The sequence below is a fragment of the Amblyraja radiata genome, chromosome 12 (assembly GCF_010909765.2).
Source record: "Amblyraja radiata isolate CabotCenter1 chromosome 12, sAmbRad1.1.pri, whole genome shotgun sequence".
Classification (NCBI taxonomy): Eukaryota; Metazoa; Chordata; class Chondrichthyes; order Rajiformes; family Rajidae; genus Amblyraja; species Amblyraja radiata.
The window spans coordinates 35,055,758-35,079,069 of NC_045967.1; the positions used below are offsets into that span (position 1 = coordinate 35,055,758).

General features: G+C 43.4%; 1 protein-coding gene across 1 annotated transcript; it reads right to left on the minus strand.

The window, feature by feature from the left end:
* Positions 1 to 331: 331 nt before the first annotated feature.
* LOC116979060 (DNA-directed RNA polymerases I and III subunit RPAC2-like) lies at positions 332 to 22,722 on the minus strand. The gene is made up of 5 exons (XM_033030488.1): positions 22,613 to 22,722; positions 11,596 to 11,693; positions 8,897 to 8,973; positions 4,435 to 4,517; positions 332 to 1,097 (listed from the first exon to the last, which is right to left on the minus strand). Exons 1-5 carry the CDS (start codon positions 22,652 to 22,654, stop codon positions 1,041 to 1,043), a joined length of 357 nt encoding a protein of 118 aa, XP_032886379.1. The 5' UTR covers positions 22,655 to 22,722; the 3' UTR covers positions 332 to 1,040.
* Between the last annotated feature and the right edge of the window lie 590 nt (positions 22,723 to 23,312).

The following is a 23,312-nucleotide window of genomic DNA, read 5'->3' on the forward strand; positions in this document are numbered from 1 at the left end:
AGTCAGATTATGTTGCACAGCCTCATACAGATTTGTTGTTTGCAGTATTTCTGCACCATATTGTAGTTATTTTGTCAAGGCAATAAATTATCTATGAATCTGCATAATATATTTTAGTTCAGTATGTTTTTTTCTAAATAATCGGAATTAGGTTGGTACTTAACTCTTATTGTTCAGGAGACATGTGTTAACAATCTTATCTACTTACAGGCAGCTCATATTTTCAGTAAGAAAACAACAATTTCATTTACTTTCAAATTATAAAGAAAAATTCAACATACGAATTTTCAAATAAAGCTACCTGTAATGTGTGAATGATAAATTACAAGAGTTAAATTTCAAACCAAGAAAAGCTTGACATAAGATGTTTTTAAATGCCAAGCCAACTTTTATAGCTAAAACATAAGAACATACAGTGGCACCAAGGACAGGTAAAAGAGAAAAACAATTACAATTCATTCATTCATTTTAACCACATTATGGCACTTGTTTGAAACTACAGAATTAATTATGCACTCTGCATTATAATACTATACACAAAACATCAAGAGAGTGCATTTAAACATCCCAAAAATTGCTTTGATCAAACCACGACTATTTTCACTTCAGTGTCTTATTCCTAAGATTTTCTAATTACATGCCTCTAGTTTTCAGATGTATGTCCCATTACTAAACCATCAATGGACTGCCTGGTAAATCCAGGTACATAATATTCATGTCCTTTCTTTTCCCAGTGTACATTACTCACTGATCAAGAAGGCACCGAGTACTAATAAAAACAGCTTGCAATAGAAAATTAATAGCTTCAAGCATCAATAAATCGATCTTGAATGGAATATGCAGTTTACCAATAATACCTAGTAAAAACTCAGCGCTGAGCTAAACAATGGGAAAAATCTAAATACTTACTCAATGTTCAGAGATTCAGTTACATCCAAATGGCAGCGTTGAGATTCAATAAGCTATCGAAATATCTCATTTCAATTATTTTAATGTTTATTTTTCAAAATGTATTAATGTACAGTGCTATGTATGCTGTTTCAAAACTGATCCATTGCTTCTTGTTTATGCTGCTCTTTATATTCTGTTATACTGTCCTGAAAGAAGAAATGAATCATCAGTGATGTGAAAGTGGGTGAATGCTTTAAAGCATGCTGGCATTTTATGAAAGTATATTTTCATATTATTGTATTCAAGTTGGAAAAACTGAATATAGCCTGAGTGAAGTATTTAAAGTTGTCTCAACATTGGCATAATTACTCTAAATACATATAATTTCAATTATCAGCAATTATATTTAGAACTTTTATTATTGATTAGTTATGCATTATAAATTTAATAAAACAAACTTAACATTCATGTTTATTATCAACATTTGCTTCTTTTTTTCAAATCTATCGCAAAAGAAAAGATGTCGATATCGTCTTGGTGGCTACAGTAGATCATTAATAACTATTTTAGTTAGGCACCCAGCTGTAAATCTCAATAACGCATGAGCCACTTCATGGTTGGATAATGTGCCATCTGTCCATGGCTTCCAATGAGGGGGCAGGCATGACACACAAAGAGATATGACACACATTGACAGTGGCAGACGCAGTGATGGAAACAGAGACAGAGCTCAGGTTGAGGTTGTGAATGGCTTCACTTACGTAAGTAAGTAAGTAAATTTTATTTATATAGCACGATTAAATCAACTCGCGTTGAAACCAAAGTGCTTTACATAGAAGAAATAATTAGGTTTCCGTACATCCATAGAAAAATTAAAAAAAAGAAAAATGACACAACACATTATGGAATTCAACATGAACGTCCCCCCACAGCAGAATCAAAATTTTCCATTGTGGGGAAAGGCACTAGAAAGTTCAGTCCTCTTCCTCTGTGATCACCCGAGGTCGGGGCCTATTTGTGGCCTCCGTAGCCAGTCCGATGTTTTGAGGCCCTCTTGCCGGATGATGGAACTCCGGCGTCGGGAGAAACACTCCTCAGCTGCTTGGAGTGTCTGGAACGGCCGCTTCCTCCCCGGAGATCGCGGCTCCCGATGTCCACAGGACGCACTGGTCCGACTCTGGCGATCTCGGCGAGAGATCCCAGGCTCTGCGGTGTTTTAAATCCACGCCGCCCGCGGCTGGATGCCCGCAGACCGCAGCTCCTCGATGTTGGAGTCGGCGGTCACAGCACTCCGGAGCTTACCGCACGGCGACCCGGTAAGGCATGGCCCGCTCCGTGACGGTGTTTCAGTGCTGTGCTGCCGCCGAAGCTGGGGTTCTTTCCGGTCCCGACAGGAGACGCCGCTCCAGTCCGATGGTAAGCCGCGAGGAAGGGGCGAAGAAGCAGCTCGGAGGGAAGCCGCCTCTCCGACCAGGTAGGGACTAGGAAATAAAGTTTCCCCTTCCCCCCCCCCCCCACCCACCACATAAAAGAAAACCTGCAACAAACATTTTTTTTTGGAATGTCATTGTCAATAATGTATTCCGTCACATTTCCAGAGTGACCCTGAAATAGTTGATACCACTCTTCACCGAGACAAGTTTCAGAAGGTCATAATTAAGTGGTTGAATTTCTTGGTCCATAGATCAACTTCGATACGGAATGATTAAGTAATAAATTAGTTAAAGAGCTTCTCGAAGACAGGAATAAATGGCCGCTGTGGGTACTTTTTAAATACTTTAAACCACAACTGATTTCTTTTCCATTGGCTTCAATTTCCAAATTGATTTTAACACTTCTTGATTTTCCTTTTTCCAACATTGACAACTACTTTGTTGGATTGACCTGTAATATAAAACGTCCATAATATTATTTAGATTTGCCCATTATCTGAGAGATTCCTTTTGATATCCATTTCTTTATGGCAAATCACCATTGAATTATGAAAATTCAAAAGGAAAGTTTGAAAATATGCAATAGCTATCCAAATATGCAAATATGCAATAGCTATCCAAATCCACATGCGTCAATTACATTAGAGATTGCCAGTGTGCAGCTCAAAAGGATTTTCCCTTGATTCTAAACTACTTATGGTCAGTTTATCCATTACACCTCCATGGATTTTGTTCCTCCAGAATTCCTTTTCCAATGGTCTCCAAAGATAAACAAAACTAGAAGGCAAACAAGTTGGTGTAAACTTGGCAATGAATCATGCTCGAATCATCAGAGATGTCCTTATTCTTCAGGGAACGGGGGTTCCCCTCTTCTACCATAGATGAGGCTCTCACCAGGGTCTCTTCTATACCCCGTGACTCTGCTCTCACTCTCCATCCCCCCACTCGTAACAAGGGCAGAGTCCCCCTTGTCCTCACCTTCCACCCTACCAGCCGTCACATACAACAAAAAATTCTCCGACATTTTCGCCACCTCCAACGTGATCCCACCAGTTGCCACATCTTCCCATCCCCTCCCGTCTGCTTTCCGCAGAGACCGTTCCCTCCGTAACTCCCTGGTCATTTTGTCCCTTCCCACCCGAACCACCCCCTCTCCGGGCACTTTCCCTTGCAACCGCAAGAAATGCTACACTTCTCGCTTTACCTCCCTCCTTGACTCCATTCAAGGACCCAAGCAGTCTTTCCAGGTGCGGCAAAGGTTCACCTGCACCTCCTCCAACCTCATCTATTGCATCCGCTGCTCTGGATGTCAGCTGCTCTACATCGGTGAGACCAAGCGTAGGCTTGGCGATCGCTTCGCCGAATACCTCCACTTGGTTCGCAATAGCCAACCTGATCTCCCGGTGGCTCAGCACTTCAACCCCCTCCCATTCCAAATCCGACCTTTCTATCCTGAGCCTCCTCCATGACCAGAGAGAGGACCACTGTAAATTGGAGGAGCAGCACCTTGGGCAGTTTGGGCAGTTTTGCTTGGGCAGTTTGCATCCCAGCAGTATGAACATTGACTTCTCTAATTTTAGGTAGTCCTTACTTTCTCCTCCCCTTCTCAGCTCTCCATCAGACCTCTGGCTCCACCTCTTCCTTTCTTCCTCCCCCACCCCCCCCCCCCCCACCCCCACCCTCACATCAGTCTGAAGAAGGGTTTAGACCCGAAACTTTGCCCATTTCCTTAGCTCCATAGATGCTGCCTCACCTGCCGAGTTTCTCCAGCATTTTTGTCTACTTTCGATTTTCCAGCATCTGCAGTTCCTTCTTAAACAATGAATCATGCTTCTTGGTTCCATATTTTGCAACTGAAGCAAACTGGTTTAGTTTATAATTCCCTTCAAAATTTTTGCTATGTAGTTCTCAAGATTGTTTGGCATCCAGAGCCTTGTTGAACTCTTAAGTCTTCTTAAGCAGGAAAAGTAATTTTTAAAAATGCAGTCACTGAGACAATGATGATCATCGCTAATTTTCATTTAAATTGCACAAATGAAAATTCAACATTGCAGTCTTCTGTTAGGAAGTTTCAGCCAAATACTGATATAGTTAAGTAAACAAGACTCACCTCAAATGTATTCAATACATGCTGACAGACAGTCATGAGTTCATTGAGACCCCTACGAAAAGGTTCTACAGATGGAATTCCCCCTGAGAAAGAATTCACAATACAGATTCATTAACACTTTCATGTTCCCCCAATATTTCAGTAGCACAACATAAGAACACACAAAAATAGTAGCAGGAGTAAGCATCCAGTCCCCTGAAGCCTGCCTCTCCATTCAGTTTGATCATGACTGAACTATGCTGGTTGGGTGAGGGGGAGTGGGGAGGATGGGGGAGGGGTGGGGTGGGGCAGGGAGGGGTGTGGGGGAAGGGGTGAGGGATGGGGGTGGGGAGGGGGGGGAGAACCTTCAAAACCTTCATAACTTTTGTACTATTTCACCGATCTGAACAAAACTGAAAGGTTACGAGGCAGGGTGATGGAATTGAGATGGTTACAATGCGATCAATGAGATTTTATTATAATCAGAAAGCATTTGATAAGGTCCCACATAGGAGATTAGTGGGCACAATTAGTGCACATGGTATTGGGGGTAGAGTGCTGACATGGATAGAAAATTGGTTGGCAGACAGGAAACAAAGAGTAGGGATTAATGGGTCCCTTTCATAATGGCAGACAGTGACTAGTGGGGTACCGCAAGGCTCGGTGCTGGGACCGCAGCTATTTACAATATACATCAATGATTTGGATGAAGGGATTCAAAGTAACATTAGCAAATTTGCAGATGACACAAAGTTGGATGGCAGTGTGAACTGTGAGGAGGATGCTATGAGAATGCAGGGTGACTTGGACAGGTTGGGGGAGTTGGCAGATGCATGGCAGATGAAGTTTAATGTGGATAAATGTGAGGTTATCCACTTTGGTATCAAAAACAGGAATGCAGATTACCATCTAAATGGCGTCAAGTTGGGAAAAGGGGAAGTACAACGGGATCTGGGGGTCCTTGTTCATCAGTTTAGTAAAACAAGCATGCAGGTACAGCAGGCAGTGAAGAAAGCGAATGGCATGTTGGCCTTTATAACAAGAGGAGTCGAGTATAGGAGCAAAGAGGTCCTTCTGCAGTTGTACAGGGCCCCCTAGTGAGAGTGGAGTATTGTGTGCAGTTTTGATCCCCTAACTTGAGGAAGGACATTCTTACTATTGAGGGAATGCAGCATAGGTTTACAAGGTTAATTCCCGGGATGGCGGGACTGTCATATGCTGAGAGAATGGAACGGCTGTGCTTCTACACTCTGGAGTTGAGAAGGATGAGGGGGGATCTTATTGGAACACATAAGATTGTTAAGGGTTTGGACAACTTAGAGGCAGGGAACATGTTTAAGAATAAGGGATAAGACATTTAGAACGGAGACGAGGAAACACTTTTTCTCAGAGCGTTGTGAGTGTGGAATTCTCTGCCTCAGAGGGCGGTGGAGGCCGGTTCTCTGGATACTTTCAAGAGAGAGCTAGATAGGGCTCTTAAAGATAGCGTAGTCAGGGGATACGGGGAGAAGGCAGGAACGGGGTACTGATTGGGGATGATCAGCCATGATCACATTGAATGGCGGTGCTAGCTCGTGGGGCCGAATGGCCTACTCCTGCACCTATTGTCTATTGTCTATTGTCTAAATGGCGAAACAAGCTTGAGGGGCCAAATGACCCAATTCCTAATTCACATGACCGCATGCATCTTTAGCAAAATGAAAGGATTTCCTTATATTGTAATAATCTGGGATATATAACCCCCTTTGGAAACAAAACAGCATAATCATAAGATACCAACAAGACTGAAAATGGTGAAACTAGAAACTGCACATAACCATTTGATATTTACCATCAGAATAAAACATTCTAGCTTAGTTTAGAGATAGTGTGGAAACAGCACATTACTGACCAACGATCATCATTAGACTAGTTATATGTTATCCCAGTTTTGCATCCTACACATTAGGGGCAATTTACAGAAGCCAATTAACCTACCAACCTGTAAGTCTTTGGGATGTGGGAGAAAAACCCACGTGGCCACAGGGAGAACGTGCAACTATGTACAGATAGCACCCATAGTCAAGATTGATCCTGGGTCCTTGGTGTTATAAGGCAGCAACTCTACCACTGTGCAATAATAATTTATTCACAGAATAATTCCAAAGATAAGTATTGCAAAATTCTTTCCTCAAATTTCCAATTGTACACTCGGACAAAACAGGGCATGTCTTTCAGGACAGATCCAAACACAGCGAGGCTTTGAAGGAAATATTTCATTCCCCAATCTCATTTTTACTCAGGAAAGAAATGCTTGTTGTGAAGTCATCAATTTTATGTACTCCATCAATAGATACAGAACTATTTTGAGTTGGGAAATAAAAAAAACAAAATGTTTTTGGAGCTTTATTCATTATTTTTGTGATATTTGTATAAAGATTTGTATGGCATTGGGACTCTGATAGGCAACACTGGGAAATAGATTTAATTGAAGGTTTGAAATACGATCCAATGTTCTACTCATGGTTTAACTGATGCAAAGACTTAACGCAATCTAGTTCAGCTTGAACAATTGGCAGGGAAGGAAGCAAGCTGCAGGTGCAAGGGAGGATAATTCATTCTCAAGTTGAAAATATTGAACTGAGTGTTCTGCCGTGGTGGCTCATGCTGTACTTTCTATCAAATGTGTATTCTAGAGAACCCAAAGAATCAAAAGATACTTGCGGTGTAACCAACTGATAAATAGAAATTGATCCTCTTATCTGTGGGTAGTGTCGATTAGTGTTGAATAACATGTTGGAACCTTGCAATACTCTCACAGGTCACTGTATAAGAGCAGAAATAGGGGGATGGATCAGCTGAAATCTCAAGAATATACAAATTATAACATACTGGTTTGAATAGACAGGCAAGGAAATTTATCCTACGTTAACTTGGTATCAATTTAATATACTGTGCTGTTTTCAGAGGGGAGTAATGCATCAATGAAAAAGATGGTGTCATTTGTAATTGTGGATAGAGATATTTATGAGGACCAGTGGGATTCGCACAGGAAACTTTAAAACAGCAGAAATGCTAAAGTTTTTAAGAATCTTATGGAAGAAAGCAAGGGAAAGCAAGTTTATAAAGTGTACAATCGGTTAAGGATTAACTCGAGCAGTTTTGTGCTATCCAGGTTCATATAAGAATAAATGCTTATTGATAGGATATTAAACTGTTACCAGACCACCTTAAGTCACAACCTAGCATAACCTTTCAAAAAACTGAAGAGAAAATAAAAATCAGAGATTTTAGAACACTACAGTGAGATAGAAATGATTATATTATAAATCTTGCTATAAAAGTCAACAAGCTATAGTCCAACAAATGCTATCATTGCAGGCTCCAAACTTAGGCAGTTTTAAACCAGCTTATAAGTAACAAGCTGTACAAATTTCTCCCAATTCCACCAATCAGGAGCATTGGGCAGAGTGTGTGAAGAGGATAGCCATAGACTTCAAAACAACACTGGGATGATGAAATGGGCAGAAAGATGGCAGATAGCATTTAATGTTACACATTCATACATTTGGAGAGAAAGAATGATTAAGAGTAATATAAATTAAAAGTGATAATTCTAAAAGGGGTATATGAAAGAGAGATCTGTCTGTATATAGTTCAATGAAAGTGACAGGGCAAGTTTTTTTTTTAAAAGCATGTATGTTCCAAGAGTTTAAAGTCAGAGCCATAGATTACAAAATAATTTACAGAACACTGGTTCAGTCACAAATAGAGTATTTTGCCTAGTTCTGGGTGCCACTCTTTAGGAAAGATCTAAAAGCATTAGAGAGTTCAGAGATGAGCGGCATTAACATGTTCACCCTGGATAACAGGAGTTTGCAAAGTGAACAGCTAGCAGTATTTACAATCATGAAGGGAAAGGATAAATAAATTAGAAAGAATCAGCAACCTATTGGTGCAAGGGTCAAGAACCTTGGAAAACAGAATATAGGTGATTGGCAAAGAGAAACAAACGTAACACGAGGAAAACTTTTTCTTTAATAAATACACTCAGCAGTTAGAATCTATAATGCAATGCTGGGGTGGTAGTGGAGCAGATTCAAAAGGAAGCTGGAAATTATCCGAGAAGAACGGCAGGGCTACATGTAGAGACCATGGAGCAGACCAGGGAGGTAGAACGGGCTACACTGCTTTTACGTACAGCTGGTAGGGACTCGGTGGGCCAAATTGCCTCCTTCCTTGTCTGATCCGGCATGTGATACTGCATGTAGAAGCACTCACTTGTTCATGTACTGTCATTTCACTTGACTTGAGTGAGATAACAGCGCATGCAAGTCATATAAAAAATGCAAAACAAAGTCATTACAAACTTCTCAAACAGTTCATAGAAAGAAGGGTTTCGGCCCGAAACGTTGCCTATTTCCTTCGCTCCATAGATGCTGCTGCACCCGCTGAGTTTCTCCAGCATTTTTGTGTACCCTCATAGAAATAATGTGCAGGTTACCTCTTGTTTGGATTCTAAAGTTAATTTTGCTTTCTGATGGATGAGTGATGCTGTAGCCACAAAATTCTATCTCTGGGCTGTGAAACAAAGAACACCAGTATTAGATAGTATCAACAATGTAAAAAGTATTTACACACAGACCAGAAAATAATTCAGTAAGCCAAAAGACTGTTTGCAAAAAAAGAATTTCCCAAATTTGGCTAAGGTATTTTTGTTCATTAGCACTACACATGGCATTTTAGAAGTCCAGTAAAGTGCAGTCAAAGTATTTTTCAATTAATTAATCATGGTCATGAGGAACAAGGGAAAGTAATGAACTGTCCTGATGAGCAAGGCCACTTCCTATTCAATTTGTATTCTCCATATATTAATACCGACATTCCAATCGCAAGTAAAAATGTAAACAATTTTGCATCAATAAATATAATCAATGTGATTATATAACGAGTCGATATCAGAATTACATTTACAAAATGTGATGCGTTACGAATAACAGTTAAAAGATAATCAGTTTCTGATCTGGAATTAATTTTACTAAAGTTACCTATGAAACAAACCTAGTTAATTTATGTAATTATGCTACATCTTGTCCAGTTTTCCATGATTAATATTTGCTTATCGATTAAAAATTATAGGTAGATTATAGTTATTTTCATGAAAGATCACACACCTCAAAGCGGGCATAGATCTATTTCTGAACATGTCTACTGCTTCAAGTAATCTCTGAAACATTGTCTATCCTTGATCACATCTGAAACAAAAGAAAATGGTTTCCTAATATCTGTTCCTAATATCCTTTGAAGCTTCATCAATTCCAACACAACCTACAGTACGTTAAAGCTAACGGTTTAAGTTTTATTGTTTTATTGTGAATATATAGCAAAAAGCTAAATTCCTAGTAAAATCATGGAGGTTTTTTTAAAGATCACCTCTCACTTGATAAACATCATTTATCTTTACCCTCCGACTTTCACTTCCAAACCAAATGCCAATTAACTTTCCTATTATCATTCCCCTAGTAGCTCTTGTTTTGCTGAACAATAAATAGCCTCAATTCTTCCTATGGCTATTGCTGATATACAAGACCAAATTTAAAAAGTGATCATAAAGAAAGTGAAACAAACACGTGGAATTTCAAAAAATAATATGCAGCAGTTAAAAATAAGAACTTAAAATGTCAACTAGCAAACATTCAAAGGTCAGGATATAGAAATCAACATTGAAAGATCATTGTGTACCTCACTAACAGCTTTAGAACAGAGGCTTCTTGTTACCAGACATCTGTTCCAGCATAAAACTCTCTAAAGAGGATCTACGCTAGATTTACTATGTAATCACTTCAACCAATCAGTTGAGATAATCCTCACTTACAGGCAACATCCAAAAACACGACGAACAATGCAGTAAATAAATCTCATGATACGCAGAAAGACACTGGGGGTTTAGGTATAGAGTGGGATGGCAGAGAGAACAGAAACAGACAAAGTACAACAGTAATTATAATTTTCAGTAAAATCTTCAATGCTGATTAGAGGGAATGAGTTAGCACATTTATAAAAATCAGTTTTACAAAACCAGAGATTTGCTTTTAATTTTACTTATGATACAATTCTAAAATAATTTACACCTGAAATGGACCTACTGTAAGTTTGTTCCAACTATTTTAAGTGTCGAACTTATGTTCCAGAATACCACATTCACACCAATGCAGTTTGTGTGAGACTAGCTGTGAGGCTTTTTCTTCTTCTTGCGTATGGCGTGCACAGCCTAAAGTTGTAGGTCAACTTGTTCTATTTGATCTATTTGTTTGTGCACGTCGGGTTGATTGCATTAGTTGAAACAGGGTGGGCCACGTGAAGGTTGCAATCTTTCACCCCAGCTGAGAGGCTGTGAGGCCATTAGTGAGAAATGGATCAGCACAACCTGATTTCCATATTTAAAACACCAGTGAAGGCATCCAAGGTCACTATTTGATTTCCTTTATCTAATACTGATAGCTCACTGTTATTATTATAGCCAATTCCAGACATATATTTCAAGAGGGTGTATTTGGACAGATACCCATCGATATATGGGAAGCCTGTACTTATAATAGTTGAAGCAATATGTCCCTTGATACATCCGCCATTCATAAGTGTGGAATTCCCAGTGACTTTCTAACAATTGAAAAATTGATTTAACGTGATGTAAAAAAAAAACATCACTGTGACAATGAAGTGAAATCCAGCTGTGACAGGTTGTGTTTAGTTCTTTGATTTAATTGAGGGTATATGTGAGAAGGTTGGTGACTCAGAGTTGGGGAACAGATAAGTGAAGGCATACACTGAGGGTATATCAGTATTTTCAGGCTAGGAAGCTGGAGCGCAATTGCAATGGGGATAATAACTTTAGGACCAAAAATCAAATCCTAAGGGAACACAGTGGGGTCAGGCAGCATCTATGGAAAAGGATAGATGACATTCCAGGTCAAGACCCTTCTTCAAGGATGATGTAGAAGGAAGATACCTGCCAGAAAGGTGAGAGAAGACATGGGGATGTAAGAGCTAGCATGTTAAAAACAGAGGAAATCATAGGCTGGGACCCTTCTTTAGACCCTTGATCGTCTGACCATTCCATCCACAGATGCTACCTGAAAGTGTTTCAGGAATGAAAACACATTCATTCTTCAGGAATTATTTAACAAGGGAAATTCTACCTACTTCTTCATAATCATGTACCGTAGGGAATTCCCAAGAGTGTGGTCCTCATCGTGCAATATGAATGTGACACTGGAGTCATCACATCCTTCTGCCTGCATCTGAAACACGTGGAGATTATATGATATAAGTAAACAATGAACACAAACAATACCGATTCATTTCTCCCACCACCCTTGAAAGAAATAGCAAAAAAAAAAATGACAGTTCGTTAGCATTGTGACAACAATGAATATTTATCGATCACATAAGTATCTCCAGTAACTTAATCAGGATAAAGCAATCAGAAGTCACACCACAAGGCAAGTAACTGGCCAAAGACACAAAATGCTGGAGTAACTCAACGGGACAGGCAGCATCTCTGGAGAGAAGGAATGGATGATGTTTTGGGTCGAGACCCTTCTTCAGACTTCAGCATTTTGTGCCTATCTTCGATTTAAACCAGCATCTGCAGTTCTTTCCAACACAAGTAACTGGCCATGGTAATAGCAGAGAGCCCAGGTGCATCAGCCCAAGTCACCAGTGCCAATCAAGTGCCCACCTGAGCAAGCCCCATTTGCCTGCCTTTGGCCGGTGTGCCTTTTAACCTTTTCTATCCATTTATCTGTCCAAATGTCTTTTAAACGTTGTAATTATAGCCACCTCTATAACGTTTCTTGAGCAGCTTCTTCCATATACCCACCACTCTATATGAAAAACCTACTCCTGAGGTCCCTTTTAAATCTTTACCATCTCACCTTAAAAAATTGCTCTCTAGTTTTAGACTCTGTACCCTGGGGAAAAAGAGTGACCATTCACCTGGAGAAGGTGGTGTTTGGCAAGACTGCCCTCATCGGTCAGGGTACCGAGCACAGGAGCCGAGACGTCATGCCCCTGCTGCACAACACATCGGCATGGCCACACTCGGAGCACCGTGTACAGCTCTGGCAACCGTGGTAAAGAAATAATGTCACTGGTCCTGAAAGGGAACAAAAAGACTCGAGGACGCCCCTGGGACTGGGGGCTCCAGTCACGAGAAACGTGGAAGGCCATATGCTTTTCTCCCTACAGCGCAGGAAACTTATAGAGGTTGACCGTATAAAGGTTTAGATAATCACTGGACTAAGTGGGACCCGTTGGGAGTCACACGGGAGGCCTGGCCCCCAATGCAACCCATCCCCCAACGCAATATTACACCACTCACCTGTTCCCGCAACGCAACCCGTTCCCCCAAAGCAATATTCCACAACTCACCCGTAGCCCTTAACTGCACAGACGCGATTCATTTCCCCTCATCCCCTAACAATCCTCCCCCCCCCCCCCCTGCTCTTCATGTGTGGGAGGGGAGGAAGAGGGTGCGTGGGCAGGGGGGTGGGGGGAGAGTGTGGTGTGGGGGGAGGGGATGCGGGGGGAGGAGTGGGGGTTGTGGAGGGAAGGGTGTGTGGGAGGAGGGGTGTGGGGGGAGTAGGGGTGTGGGGAGGAGGGGTGTGGGGGTGTGTGGGGGAGGGGGGAGGAGGGGTGTGAGGGCGGAGGGGGAGGGGGGGTGTGTGGGGGAGGGGGTGTGTGGGGGAGGGGGTGTGTGGGGGAGGGGGGGTGTCTGGAGGAGGGGGTGTGTCTGGGGGAGGGGGTGTGTCTGGGGGAGGGGGTGTGTCTGGGGGAGGGGGGCTGTCTGGGGGAGGGGGGCTGTCTGGGGGAGGGGGGCTGTCTGGGGGAGGGGGGCTGTCTGGGGGAGGGTGCGTGTCTGGGGGAGGGTGTGTGTCTGGGGGGGGGGGTGTGTCTGGGGGAGGGGGGTGTGTCTGGGGGAGGGGGGTGTGTCTGGGGGAGGGGGGTGTGTCTGGGGGAGGGGGGGTGTCTGGGAGAGGGGGGGTGTCTGGGAGAGGGGGGGGGTGTCTGGGAGAGGGGGGTGTGTCTGGGAGAGGGGGGTGTGTCTGGGGGAGGGGGGTGTGTCTGGGGGAGGGGGGTGTGTCTGGGGAGGGGGTGTGTCTGGGGAGGGGGTGTGTCTGGGGGAAGGGGGGTGTGTGGGGGAAGGGGGGTGTGTGGGGGAGGGGGTGTGTGTGGGGGAGGTGGGGTGTGGGGGAGGGGGGTGTGTGGGGGAGGGGGTTGTGTGTTGAGCGGGGGAAGGGGTTGCAGCACCTTCAGCTTTCGGCCTGACGCAGTAGCTCCCGGTCCCACTCCGACTTCACTCAGAGGCTTCCAGTTCAACTTAACAGCTCCTGGCTCGCGCTGCTCTCTGCCCGCATGCTGCTCACGGACACAGCCCTGCCTCCGGGGTTTTATTCTCCGCGGGTGCCGGAAGGGCCGTTACCTTCATGGTGACTGATAGGCGACAAGAACAATCTGCTGATCTCACGATTTTTTAAATCGTCATCACTTTTCTAATATTTCACCCATCGGAACAAAACTTGGTGTGCTTGGAGCAGAGGAGAACGGTGAATAAGGTGGCCAAAAACATCTGGCAATATAGGTTACCGTTTTCGCGTAAATTAAAAAAAAACGCAAACCAGAAGTGGTTAAGATGAGAGTTTTAGCAATGTTATAGATGAGTGGCATAGCTAAGATGACAGTCACAAGACTTTATTCGAACATAACAGAAGTCATTTCAGCAGGTAGACAAAAATGCTGGAGAAACTCAGCAGGTGAGGACCGAAGGAAATAGGCAATGTTTCGGGTCGAGACCCTTCTTCAGTCATTTCAGCAACTCAGTTTACTAATACTGCATTGCACATTTCCCTTCCTTTCTTCCACCAACCTTAATACAAATGACTATAAGATTGTTGTTCATAAATATATTACCAGGTGACGAATAAATGTGACACACATGTGACGAATAAAACTGATTGTATTGTGATTGTATTGTAGGATACTGACAAAACAAATGTTCACTGATTCCAGGAATGATTTATAAACTTCAGGCAACAAAACAAAATTTAAGTTGAATCATTCCCCTGGGACACAACCTTTTCAAATTTGTATGGCCAATCAATGCCTCACTGTCAAGAAATACATCACGAGGTAAAGAAAGACCTTTGGCTATTTAAACATCTTTCCAATAATAATTCTATGGACCTTTCAGTGGTCTGTAACTAAACCATTATCCCTCTGCCTGAGGCCCTTAATGCTGATCCACTGGCACTGTGCCCGTTGGGCAGTAGGAAAATGGCACATTTCTTTATTTGGCTTCCTAAAGAAGCAGTCAACATAAACAGGCCACTCCTGTTTGCAGAACAACAAGAAATATTATGACAACAAAACAAAGCACAAGAATTAGATTTCCGGTCTTCCCCTACGTTCACTTGTCTGTATAGGTTTAGACTTAAAGATAAAATTAACATACAAGTTATCAAAGCCATAAACATCCACTGCAAACCAAGATCTATCACAATATTTTTCCCTTTGGTTTTCATGGTCATTAATAATTTGAAATGATGCTTGCATCCAACCCTATCCAACTGGGGAGCTTATCAGTTGGTAGACTGGGAGCACTTTAAATTGTAAAATAGTGGCATTTAATGAGCAAAATATATATTGAGAGCAAGACCAGAACGTCATTGCAGATTTTAGTAATTTCTTTAGGAGGTGCATGAGATACTCAGTGCACACACTTCCGAACACATTGTTGATTGAAACAAAACTACTGAATGATGCAATAGCGTCTCGCAATTTTAAATATTTATTTAAACAGTTTTCAGAGTATTCCACATGAAACAAATGGATGAGAAAAATGATTGCATTTTGACACAGGGTATGTTTATCCTCCGTCTACGTTGTATCTGCACCCAGGATGAGGTGTTCCAAACCAGGGCATCGGAAATGTCCTCATTCTTTAGGGAACGGGGGTTCCCCGCTTCGACTATAGATGAGGTTCTCACCAGGGTCTCCTCTATCTCCTGTAGCTCTGCTCTCACTCTCCATCCCCCCCACTCGTAACAAGGACAGTCCTCCTTGTCCTCACCTTCCACCCTACCAGCCGTCACATACAACAGATAATCCTCCGACATTTTCGCTACCTCCAACGGGATCCCTCCACTGGCCACATCTTCACATCTCCTCCCCTTTCGGCTTTCCGCAGAGACCGCTCCCTCCGTAACTCCTTGGTCAATTCGTCCCTTCCCACCCAAACCACCCCCTCCCCTGGTACTTTCCCTTGCAACCGCAGGAAATGCTACACTTGTCGCTTTACCTCCCCCCTTGACTCCATCCAGGGACCCAAACAGTCTTTCCAGGTGAAGCAGAGGTTCACCTGCACATCCTCCAACCTCTATTGCATCTGCTGTTCTAGGTGTCAACTGCTCTACATCGGTGAGAACAAGCACAGTCTTGGCGATCGCTTCACCCAACACCTCTGCTCAGTTCGCATTAAACAACCTGATCTCCCGATGGCTCAGCACTTCAACTCCCCCACCCATTCCGAATCCAACCGTTCTGTCCTGGGCCTCCTCCATGGCCAGAGTGAGTCCCACTGGAAATTGGAGCAGCACCTCATATTTTGCTTGGGTAGTTTACACCCCAGCGGTATGAACATTGACTTCTCCAATTTCAGATAGTCCTTACTTTCCCCATCCTTCCCAGCTCTCCCACAGCCTACTGTCTACGCCTCTTCCTTTCTTCTTCCCGTCCCCCCAACCCCCACATCAGTCTGAAGAAGGGTCTCAACCCGAAACATCACTCATTCCTTCGCTTCATAGATGCTGCCTCACCCGCTGAGTTTCTCCAGCTTTTTGTCGACCTTCTGACACAGGGTATGATTACTTAGCTTTTTATTCAAGACTGTTGTGTTGTTGATTCAACCAGGCTGATTTGACAAGGATAGCATCATATACGACATTCTAGCAGCCCTTCTCTAGCGTGTATACTAGGTGTTGAATCATCTGCACCCTCTCAATCCAACAGTTAAGCAAGGAAATTGAACAACATTTCTGGCTTCTGATTAAATATTCCAACTGATTTTCATTGTAAATAGTTAATTGGGGACAGTTGCACAAATCTAATAATCATAATAAGAATGTTCAAGAGAAATAAAAGGCTATGATTTGAATATTCCAATCACTCCTAAAATATCAGATATCCTCTTTTACCTTAACACATATTTCTAAAAGAATGGTCATTTGTAGCTGTTCTTATTATATTATTTGAAATGGAAACAAATTAGTTAAAAGGAAATGCAGGGAATTTGATACCTCGGAAAATCAGTGCGTGTAGTACTTGATTGTTGAATGGATAGGATTAAGAATTGCTTGTTTTCTGCTATATAATCATTTTCAAGATTTTTCAGGCAAGGAAGCTCCTTGGTGTTAGGAGAAATTTGGAACTGCAGTCCTATAGGAATTTGTACTGGGACCACTATTCTCCATGAACTCAGAATGTAGGGCATGCCATTTAGAACTAAGATCAGAAGAAATTTCTTCACCAAAGAGTAGTGAACCTGTGGATTTCTCTACCACAGAATGCAGCAAATACAATATCCTTAAACAAGCTCAAAGGGATCAAAAAATGAATGTAAATTCTCGCGTGGTTAAGGCAAGCGAACCATAAACAATTGAACAAAACACTTCGTTCCAATTCTCATTAATAAATGTTTTGAGATCAGATGTTAAAGAATTTATTTTAGTCATTTTTGATTCCCTAATATCTAGTATTATAAAAACTTTGTCTAGTCTAGACAAGTGTACAGAAAAAAACATTCAGCAGGTTTTCTGCTGCATACTTCACCACTAATGTTGCCTGACCTGCTGAGTACTTCCAACATTAATTTTTAAAAGATGTGCGTAGAAACGTGGAAACAAAGAACTGCAGATGCTGGTTTATATCGAAGATAGACACAAAGTGCTACAGTAACTCGGCAGCTAATGCAGCATCTCTGAAGAAAAAGGATCTGTGATGTCCCAGAGATGCTGCCTGACCCGCTGAGTTACTATAGCACTTTATGTATTGCAAGAAAAGTGTCGGCTCCAAAATAAGATCAACTCATTCCTTCCCATCCAAACATCCCCTCCCCAGGTACTTTCCACTGCAACCACAGGAGATGCAACACCTGTCTCTATGCCTCCCCCCTCGACTCCGTCCACGGACCCCGACAGTCCTTTCAGGTGAGGCAAAGGTTCACTTGCACCTCCTCCAACCACATCTACCGTATCCGCTGTTCCAGGTGTGACGACACCAAGCACACGCTCGGCAATCGTTTCGCTAAACACCTTCGCTCAGTATGCCTGAACCTACCTGATCTGTGTAAGAAGAAACTGCAGATGCTGGTTTGAACCAAAGATAAACACAAAAAGCTGGAGTAACTCAGCGGGCCAGGGAGCATCTCTGGAGAGAAAGAATGGGCGACGTTTCGGGTTGAGACCCTTCTTCAGACTGGTTAGGAACAAGGGAAACAAGAGATATAGATGATGATGTGGAGAGATAAAGAACACTGAATGAAAGATATGCAAAAATGTAATGTTGATAAAGGAAACAGGCCATTGTTAGCTGTTTGTAGGGTGAAAATGAGAAGCTTGTGCGACTTGGGTGGGGGAGGGATACCTGAAGTGAGAGAAATCAATATTCATACCTTATGTACGAGAATTTTGCCCAAACAGTCTGTGGCCCATAGCGCTATATTTAAACCCCATAGCCCTGCTGCCGGTAGCACTATATTTAGAACCCACAGCGCTGCAGCCTCTTTTGGGACCGCCTGTAGGCAAATATGTGTGGGGGAGGCCCTAGTTCTCTTGTAGGGGCTGGAACATATGACGAATCCTTACAGTAGCTGGGTGCGCAAGATAGAACACGGTAGAAGTGGGGACAGTCTGAGCCGTAAGGAGATGTTTATGGCTTTGTTGAGGAGTCGGGATGGACTTTACTAAAGCCTGTGGGCCGGATGTAACGAGGTAACGCCTGCAGGCTGGATGTGACGGTAACCAAAGGGTGGAATGTTATAAGAGAAGTTTACCTGAACAGTCTGTGACCCATAGCGCTATGTTTAAAGCCCATAGCGCTATATTTAAACCCCATAGCGCTGCTGCCGGTAGCGTTATATTTAGAACCCATAGCGCTGCAGCCGAAAGGACTTTGTTTAAAACTTTACACACCAAACCCCTGCCGTTGGTTGTAGTTTGAATTTGGAAGCAGCACCATTGGCCACGACTTAGCGGCAGTCATTTCAATAACTGATTTCTGCCTGTATAAAGGCAGGGGCCAGTAAGCCATAAGGTAGTTCTTGTTTGCGATCAGCACCACAGACGGAGGCCGAGAGAGAGGGAGGTGTGCTGCTGTAAGACGGGGCCCTGCGCATACCGAGATAAGTATTGTTTTTGTTCTCCCTCGTGCCAATAAAACTGATTTGTAACTTGGCGGACAAGTGTGTCTTTTTTCTGTTCTACTAGTCAGATCCTTGAACCTGTGCCCTTGTAAAAATACCACTGGGCTGTGGAGGAATGGAGAGCTGTGGAGAATTAAAGTGTCCAGCAACCGGAAAAACTCATGGACTTCATCAACTTCACCACCAATTTTCACCCTCCACTCAAATTTACTTGGAGCATCTCCGACATCTCCCTCCCCTTTCTTGATCTCACAATCTCCATCACAGAAAATAGACTATTGACTGACATTTATTACAAACCCATCGACACCCACAACTATCTCAACTACACTTCATCCCACCCTGCTTCCTGCTATGCCTCTATCCTCTACTCCCAATTCCTCCATCTACGCCGTATCTGCGCCCAAGATGAGGTGTTCCATACTCGGACATCCGAGATGTCCTCATTCTTTAGAGAATGGGGGTTCCCCTCTCCCATCATAGATGAGGCCCTCACTCGTGTCTCCTTGGTACACCGCAACTCCGCTCTTGCTACCCCTCATCACAAGAGACAGAGTCCCCCTAGTCCTCGCCTTCCACCCCATCAGCCATTGCATACAATACATAATCCTCCAAAATTTCCGCCACCTCCAACGGGATCCCACCACGGCGCATTTTCCCATCTCTACCCCTTTCCGCCGAGACTCTTCTCTCCGCTACTCCCTGGTTAACTCATCCCTTCCCACCCAAACCAACTCCTCCCCTGGTACCTTCCCCTGCAACCACAGAAGATGCAACACCTGTCGCTATACCTCCTCCCTCGACTCTGTCCAGGGACACCGACAGTCCTTTCAGGTTAGGCAGAGATTCACTTGCACCTCCTCCAACCTCATCTACTGTATCTGTTGTTCAAGATGCGGACTCTTACACATTAGCGAGACCAAACGCAGACTGGGCGATCGTTTCGCGGAACACATCCGCTCAGCCCGCCTGAACCTACCTGATCTCTCGGTTGCTGGACACTTTAATTCTCCTTCCCAGTCCTCCACAGACCTTTCTGTCCTAGGTCTCCTCCATGTTTAAGAAAGAACTGCAGATGCTGGAAAAAATCTAAGAAGGGTCTCGACCTGAAACATCACATATTCAGAGCTGGTCGGGGGGGGGGGGGGGGGGGGGGTGGGGGGGTGGGCAGAGGAACAACTTCAGGGCTGTTTGGAGTCTGTAGACTGGGCAAGGTTCAGGGACTCGGCAACGGACCTGAATGAATACGCCATAGTCGTTACAGACTTCATAAAGAAATGTGTGGATGACTGCATCCCTACAAAAACTTTCCGAGTGTTTCCCAATCAGAAGCCTTGGATGAACTTTGAGATCCGCACTCTTCTGAAGTCCAGGCACCGGGCATTCATGTCTGAAGATACAGAGAACTACAAGATACACCTTAGTAAGGTCATTAAAAAGGCCAAAAGGGACCTTCTCCAAGCTGGAGGATGAGACGGATGTTCGGCAGCTGTGGCGGGGCCTGCATGCAATCACCTCCTTCCAGGCAAAATCAGGAGGTAGCTCGAATGTCGGCGTAGCATCACTCCCTGACGAGCTCAATGCGTTTTATGCATGCTTTGATAGGGAGAACACTGATGTGCCTTCTCGAGCCCCCATTCGCTGCGATGGTATTTCGGTCACGGTCACTGAGGTCGACGTCAGAAAATCCTTCAGAGGGGTGAACCCTCGGAAAGCGCTGGGACCTGATGGCATACCCGGTCGTGGCCTAAAAACCTGTGCGGGCCAACTGGCTGGAGTTTTTACAGACATTTTCAACCTCTCACTTCTGAGGTCTGAGGTTCCCACCTGCTTTAAGAGGGCATCAATTATACCGGTGCCCAAGAAGAGCAAGGTGACGTGCCTCAATGACTATTGACCAGTGGCACTAATGTCTGTGGTGATGAAGTGCTTTGATAGGTTGACCATGGCGCAAATCAACTCCTACCTCGACAAAAACCTGGACCCACTGCAGTTCGCTTACCGCCACAACAGATCAACGTTGGATGAAATCTCGCTGGCTCTCCACTCCACTCTGGACCACTTGGACAACAAAAACTCATATGTCAGGCTGTTATTCATTGACTACAATCATTTAACACAATCAACCCCTCCAAGCTGGTTACCAAACTCTCAGAACAGGGTCTCTGTGCATCCCTCTGCAATTGGATCCTCAACTTCCTCATTCACAGACCACAGTCTGTCCGTATTGGTGGAAATGTGTCAGCCTCGATAACAATCAGCACGGGAGCACCTCAAGGCTGTGTGCTCAGCCCCCTGCTGTACTCACTCTATACTCATGACTGCGTAGCAGGTCATAGTGCGAACTCCATCATCAGGTTTGCTGACGACACCTCTGTTGTGGGACGTATCACTGATGGAAATGAGTCAGAGTATAGAAGTGAGATCGACCGTTTGACCAAATGGTGCCAACACAATAACCTGACTCTCAACACCAGCAAAACTAAGGAACTGATTGTGGACTTTGTAAGGGGTAGGATGGGGACCAATAGTCCCGTTTATATCAACGGGTCGATGGTGGAGAGGGTTAAGAGCTTCAAATTCCGGGGCATGCATATCTCTGAAGATCTCTCCTGGTCCAAGAACACGGATGCAATTATAAAGAAAGCACATCAGCGCCTCTACTTCCTGAGAAGATTACGGAGAGTCGGTATGTCAAGGAAGACTCTCTCGAACTTCTACAGGTGCACAGTAGAGAGCATGCTGACCGGTTGCATCGTGGCTTGGTTCGGCAACTTGAGCACCCAGGAGCAGAAAAGACTACAAAATGTAGTAAACACTGCCCAGTCCATCATCGGCTCTGACCTCCCTACCATCGAGGGGATCTATTGCAGTCGCTGCCTCAAAAAGGCTGCCAGCATCATCGAGGATCCACACCATCCTGACCACTCACTCATCTCCCCGCTGCCTTCAGGTAGAAGGTACATGAGCCTGAAAGCTGCAATATCCAGATTCAGGAATAGTTACTTCCCCACAGCCATCAGGCTATTAAACTAAACTCAAACAAAACTCTGATCATTAATAGCCCATTGCACTGTATCTGTTTATTTATGTATATATATATATTCATTGGTATATGGTCACACTGATATGTATTTATTTTATGTTCTATGTTTTATGTTATGCTATGTATTTATTTATGCCAATATTCTGTTGTGCTGAAGCAAAGCAAGAATTTCATTGTCCTATCTGGGACACATGACAATAAACTCTTGAGTCTTGAATCTATTCCTTCGCTCCATAGATGCTGCCTCACCCGCTGAGTTTCTCCAGTATTTTTTATCTACCTTAGGTCTCCTCCATTGTCAGAGTGAGGCTAAATGCAAATTGGAGGAACAGCTTTTGCTTGAGGCAGCTTACACCCCAGCGGTGTGAGCATTGACAAAACGTCACCCGTTCCCTCTCCCCATAAATGCTGCCTGTCCCGCTAGTTACTCCAGCATTTTGTGTCTATCTTTAGATATAAACGCAAGATAGCTACTTAGAGATCCAGTTTAACTTTTCTTTTGCCATGATGAAACAAATGGCAATGGTGCATTTAAGCCGGTGCATGCGTTTTAACACCAACATGGAGCAGCAAGGCCAAATGGCCTGCTTCTGGGCTACTTGATTCCCTGAACATACTCGTTCAAAGCACTTATTACAGGATAGATAGCCTGCACACTATGTTATTCTTTCAATAAATACAAACATTATTCTCACCACTTCCAACACAGGTTTCTTTACTCCCTCCGCCGTTGCCATGCTCACGCTGCGCTGCTGATCAATCCCTCATCGGCGCGCAAGTTTCACGTCACGTCCACAGTGATTGCTGGGAATTGTAGTCATGAAACCTCAGATAACCTCAGAAACCTCAGATAAACTTTCTGCATAGCTGATGGTAACCAAAGCACACCTTTTATTTGTCCTTAAATCATTTGTTTCCCCCTGCGAGTAGCATTCCCGTGCTCTTAAAACTTCAATTCACATCTAAATGATAAAGAAGAAAATGCTGGAAGCATTCAGCAGGTCTGACAGCGTCTGAGGAAATTGACAAATCTGAAAGTTAATTTTCTCTTTCCAGCCTGATTGCTGAATATCTCCACCATTCCAGTTTTTACTTCAAGTTTCCAGCATAAGCAGTTGTTTTGATTTTCAGCAACTAATGACAGCTCATTCAGTTATTAAATAACTTTTTGTTAATATGCTAAGCTTCATATGCATAACAATGCTAAGTGCAAAAGAACTGTCGAATCAGCTGTAGTTAAAAAAAAAACCTTAATGCATACTAAAATGATGTTTCATCAGTATTTTGAATGTAAAGCGAAACTATATTTAAACATGTATTATTTGAAAAGTTAGCTACATCTCCAATCTTCACTATCTGGACAAGTACTTGAATGAACAGGGCTTGGTGGGTATA